A 5,380-nucleotide genomic window follows, 5' to 3' on the forward strand; every position below is an offset into this window, starting at 1 on the left:
CATTAAAAGCCACAACTACTATTTATTTTTTCATTCACTAGTTTTATTAAATTTTTTGTATAAAAAAAGTTAAACTAAACTTTAATAAAAACACTAAATTTTATATCTTTTATCTTTATATCTCAATGTCCTGTTCTCGAGACTAGCAGCCTTAGATTCGATGAGACTTTCCAATTAGAAATCACAACATAGAAAAACTTCGACACAGCAAGTGGCGACAACTTAAAACTTCTGAAAAATGAGATTTAACACAGCTTTTCTTCTATATTACATTGATTTCAGACTTGGGCTAATGATAGTATATTCTATCAAAATTTCTGAACAAGAAATAACAATCAAAGCGCTGGCTATAACCCCATCCACGCTTTTGTGAAGGGGTAAGATAAAAGTATTTACAGGGACTGGCTCCAAATCCCCCCCCCCCCCTTTTTTTGCCTGGCAACAGGTGTGGCCATATTTGCCCTTGATTTCAAGGGAGAATAGGCATGCGAGTGTGATGGGGTGGATCATCATCTCCGAAGGCAATCTCTCATGAAGAAAGAATGTCTTAAAGCTTCCCTGGCTGTAAGCCTTTCTGAGGGATCATATCTAAGCAATCCCTGCAAGAGGTGTATAAGATCACCAGCGGAGTGATCAACATGCTGCATGATAAGGTTCTGCAATTATTTGAAGAGAATAATAGTGAGATCATGCCCAATAAAATCATCCAAGTTCCTTCATTAAGTTCTGAAAGCTAGTATAATAACTATACAGACCTGTAGCCTAGGAAGCTTCATTACGGCTTTAATACTATCCCTCGAGGTTGCACCTTCTGGCCAGTCTAATCTACCCCTTCTAACGTACTTTTCAGCATGTCGGCTAAGCATATGCCAAGAAAATATTCAGTCATATGTTGCTAAAGATCAATAAATGACAGCATAGTCATGCTGCTAATGACTTACTCTACTCTCTTCAGCATGTGCTGAGGTAGTGGTCCAAGCACCCTCTCCATCATGGCAAGGTGCTCTAAATTCTCATGGGTCTGAAACAAAGCTTCACCCTGCAATAGAAGCTCACACCTTAAGATCATGCATTAATGCTTTATAAATGTGCTTTGAAGCAAGTTTTCAAAGGGCTAGACGTACAGTGCATAACTCAACCAATATACACCCCACACTCCAAATATCACACGGGTAACTCCAGCCCAGTCCTACAAATCATACAAAAATCAAGTATAACAATGTTATCATAACCATGTGATTTATAAACCAGAAAAAACAATTTGCTATGCAAGGGAGACATTTTTTCTACAGAAGTTGATTTGTACATACCAAGGATAACTTCAGGTGCCCTATAGTGTCGAGTTGATACAATGTAATTCTGATCTTCTCGCTCATAAGTCGTGCTGCCAAAATCAATAACCTTTATAGCACTTGACTTGGGCACTCTCTTGAAATAAGAACTTGGTGATCTTGATGAACTCTGTTCAACAAATACAACAGATGTCAGTGACTGAATGACTGAATCTACTGTTATCAACAAAAATGGCATCTCCAGGCTTGAATAAGATTTTCAATAATCGTATATTTGGAACATGAATTTTGATTTTAAATGATTAAGTATGTAGACAAGTTTGGAAGTCAGTTTACTTTTATCTTTATAGATACTAAACATATGTCTGAAATAGAGCAGAAAAAAGAAGTACCTTGTAATCAGGAACTTTGACATACTCGGGAGAAACTAGAAGTATGTTTTCAGGCTTCAGGTCAGTATGGATCATTCGCAAATCATGCATGACTGCAAGTTTTTAGAGAAAGCAACACAAATAGTAAGTTCACCCATAGCAACAAAAATAAAAATAATAGTCTGATGACACATATACAACAACCTTCTATGGATCAAGCAAATTAGTTTGTATAATCAGCAGCTAATGATTATTTATGAAGCGATATTATTTGTATGCTTAAATAGGGAAGAAGTATATAAATAGCTTAAAAGGAAACTACACACATGCTACACATTCCAACAGTTGTCTGCCAATCTCACGGACAAGATCAATGGGAAATGAGCGATAATTGTTTTTCCGAAGAAAATCGTATAAGCTTGGTCCAAGTTTCTCAAAGACCTGTTAAAACCATTTAAATTCACCGACATCTTAACCCCCATGTTATGTGTATTGGGGAAATCAATCCATCACAAATCAATCAAATACTTACAATACAGATATGATTACGATAGTCAAACCAGTTCCGTATTTGCACACAACTGCAAGGAATAAGCCCATTTAACATATGCAAAGGAATTAAATATTTTCCATGGTACAAACATAGGTGGATAACAAAATAATGCCAAAAGTACTTACCGATTGCCACCTTTATCGTGTTTACCAAGCTGCTGCAGCACCTCAATTTCAATCATGGCTGCTTCCCGATACTTCTTTACCCCCCGAACAATTTTAATGGCAACCATTTCCTTCCTTTCTCTGTCCCAGCATTCTAAGACCTGTCCAAAAGTTCCTTCACCCATTTTGCTATGAATCTTGTCTACAACCACAACAAAGAAGAGTGTGAGCTATGAAGCATTCATAATTCTCAACCAACAACAAACATCCGGGGACCCAACTTAAACTCCTATATCCCAAACAGGTTTACATAGTATTAACTACACAAAATTGAAGTCCAGATCAGATAGTTAATGGACTGAGGATGCATGGACACCTAAATGCCAAGTTTTCCAGCAAACAATGACACATCCAAGAAACAAAATAAAGCATGATGAGACCATGACATATATGAATGTAAATTTCTTAATGATGGTAAAGTGTAATTACAGCGAGAAGTTAAATTTTCTCCAAGCTCAAAAATGTAATGGCCATCTTTGTCATCATCTCGCTGAGGGGGAGAACCATTTCGAGCAACACCCTTAACAGAAAGAGAACTACTGGTATGTTCTGAGGGACCCCATGAAGGAGCATAGCTTGAAATAGTTCCAACCTCTTGTCCACAAAATAATCCTACCTGAGCCTACACATAGCCATCCATTCATGCACCACCAAGAGTTAAAACAAAAAAATCTCGCCCACCAACATGAACTAGACAACCCCTATATAAAATGCCCTTAAACCATCTCAGATTGTTTCAAATAAAACAGTATACACATCATCCGTGCGGTGAAATAAGCAAGCTTTCACCGATACACACATTAATCATCCAAAAGTGTATAACAAATAATACCGACAACAATAAAATCAATAATGGAGCAACCCAGGATGCAACAATTTACATCAGATAGCTCATCAAGTTTATTTTCAGCGCAAAAGACATTATTTGCTAGGATCAACCACAAATATTAATATATTAAGCTTCGGCATAACGGGTAAGAGCACAAAAAGGCTAGTTTTCACCAAAAGCCTTAACAAGTGTATTCCTGTAAAAACGGAAAAAACCTCCATAGCCAAAAAGCAAAATTAGATCCATCATAGCATGTTTCACATGTTTTCAGTAACAATACATATAGATAAACGAAGATCACAAATACCGTAATCTAAGATAAACCGATCAACAGATCAAATATAAAGTCAACTATCGTCGAAAATTGAATCAATTCATCTCCAAAACATCAATTAAACGAACAAAATCTAACAGATCTAACAAAAAACAACAGAACAATTGTTATACAAAATTTTATTGGGAAACGAGCAGAGCAACGTTACCTGAAACCAACATACCTAATCTACAAAAATTTTCACCAGATCTACATCCAGAAAGGAAAAATCAAAGGAAAAGGATATCAGATCTGAAATTTCGGGATCAGATCTATTTACCTTTGGGGCCTCAGGGATATCCCAGCCTAATCTAGCTCTCTTTCTCGGGCGTCGATCCATGTGAGGTTGGGGGAATCCAAAGACGCGCTCCATCTCCATGATTTCTATGAACTGCGAAAACTTCAGAAGAGAAAATTGAGGTGAAAGATTAAGATGAAAGAAAAAAGACACGCTTTTTAGTTTCCGGTTTGCTTTCTCGCGAGGATAGCGTCTGAGGAACCCTAATTTTGATGCAAGGCTAATAATGATGACCATGGAGGTGGTTGAGATGAAATCTAACCATACACGTGTCGCGTTGTTGTAGCATCTAGTTGAGTGGATCGTGCTGTCAACTATGGACTGTGGTTAAAATTTGGGCCACGACTTAACTGCGGTTTGGTTAGGTTTAGGGTAGCTGGAATGGAATAAATTGAGATTGGAATGGAATCAATGGATATGCTGGTAAGGGACGGGATTAGGATGCTTTAAATTTTTTTTTTTTTGTGACAGGAAAAGTGCGTATTTCATTCAATTGGGCCAAGGATATCTAGCCAGAGATAGATTTTGAACATTGTTTGGAGTTTCTTTCATTCACACTAGATTTAGATTGGTAAGTGTCAATTGGGTTAATTCATGAGTAACTCTATTTTTTATTCTTTTAACATGACTAAAAGAAATGCTCTTGAAATTTCCAACAAGAGATATAGTGTCTGTCATGAATGAACCAAAACAAGTTTCATCAATTCTGCTTTGTTTAAGAGTATTCACTACATTCAAATTGCCATTCTCCAAAACAATTTGTGTGAGACAGGGGCACAGATTCGGTACACTGAGGAGTTTGCGCACTGAAGTGCCAAAAAGTTGTTTGACGCACCAATAAGCTAAAAAGTATCAAAATTAAAATGTATGTTTTTATAGGGTCTTTTTTACAATTATATATAAAATAGGGGATAACTTCTTTTAATTTTTTTAAACGAGTATATTTCATTTAATTGTTAAAAGCCGCTTCTTCTTCCAGGTTCTCTTTCTCCCTTTTCTTTGCCGTCGCAGCGCACTGCCCCTTCCTTATCTCCACCGCTAACAACGACTCAAACCTCCCCACCGCCTCTCCTACTCGCTTCTTCATCGCGCTACCAACTCCTCTTCCCCATTCAGCCATGATAGATTCGGCACCGTCTTCTTCGGTACCCCCGAAGTTCACTGCTCACACTCCGCCGAAAATTACAGTGACTCATACCGTCCATCTCTTCAGAAGTGCCTATATCCTCATGCTCAACAGTAGGATCCACTTCCATAGCATAGAGATTGGTGAAGTCATTGACCAAAATTAGAGTCTTTGTAAATCGTTGTTGAAAAGGAGATTGTGAGTTAGCTCGATGGAAATGATGAGAACAGAGTCGCCAACAATGTCGAGAAGAATCGAGAGTATTGAGTTGTATGTGATTTTGCCCATGCCACCCTTACCACCAACAAAGACCCATTTGAAAGTTTTTTTGTTCTAGAATGTTTTGCACTATTTCTTCTGGCAAAATCTGCTGATCCACCATGGTCACACTGCTCCTATTTCTCTTAACTGCGTTTTTGAATAGTCCGTGAAAG

At 37.6% G+C, this 5,380-nt stretch overlaps 1 protein-coding gene across 5 annotated transcripts; it reads right to left on the minus strand.

Annotated features, from left to right (window-relative positions):
* Nucleotides 1–212: 212 nt before the first annotated feature.
* LOC112722269 (serine/threonine-protein kinase AFC2) lies at nt 213–4,628 on the minus strand. Of its 5 annotated transcripts, XM_025773257.3 has the most exons (11): nt 3,803–4,298; nt 2,810–3,002; nt 2,342–2,522; nt 2,196–2,244; nt 1,990–2,104; nt 1,685–1,776; nt 1,311–1,461; nt 1,125–1,189; nt 942–1,039; nt 756–858; nt 213–656 (listed from the first exon to the last, which is right to left on the minus strand). In XM_025773257.3, exons 1-11 carry the CDS (start codon nt 4,055–4,057, stop codon nt 510–512), a joined length of 1,449 nt encoding a protein of 482 aa, XP_025629042.2. In that variant the 5' UTR covers nt 4,058–4,298; the 3' UTR covers nt 213–509. The 5 variants fall into 5 exon arrangements, with proteins under 5 accessions (XP_025629042.2, XP_025629043.1, XP_072063098.1 ...); XM_025773258.3 differs by lacking the exon at nt 2,810–3,002 and having other exon boundaries at nt 3,803–4,213; XM_072206997.1 differs by lacking the exons at nt 1,990–2,104; nt 2,196–2,244 and having other exon boundaries at nt 3,803–4,320.
* Between the last annotated feature and the right edge of the window lie 752 nt (nt 4,629–5,380).

This window comes from Arachis hypogaea, chromosome 11 (genome assembly GCF_003086295.3).
Source record: "Arachis hypogaea cultivar Tifrunner chromosome 11, arahy.Tifrunner.gnm2.J5K5, whole genome shotgun sequence".
In the NCBI taxonomy this organism is placed as follows: Eukaryota; Viridiplantae; Streptophyta; class Magnoliopsida; order Fabales; family Fabaceae; genus Arachis; species Arachis hypogaea.

What these genes read in the sequence shown, in the direction of transcription:
- LOC112722269 (XM_025773257.3), bottom strand. Translation starts at nt 4,057, where the DNA reads ATGGTCATCATTATTAGCCTTGCATCAAAATTAGGGTTCCTCAGACGC. An exon ending in ATCGTAATCATATCTGTATT is followed by an intron (nt 2,105 to 2,195) that starts GTAAGTATTTGA and finishes TGGTTTTAACAG; the next exon opens with GTCTTTGAGAAACTTGGACC. An exon ending in TGAAGCTTCCTAGGCTACAG is followed by an intron (nt 657 to 755) that starts GTCTGTATAGTT and finishes AAATAATTGCAG; the next exon opens with AACCTTATCATGCAGCATGT.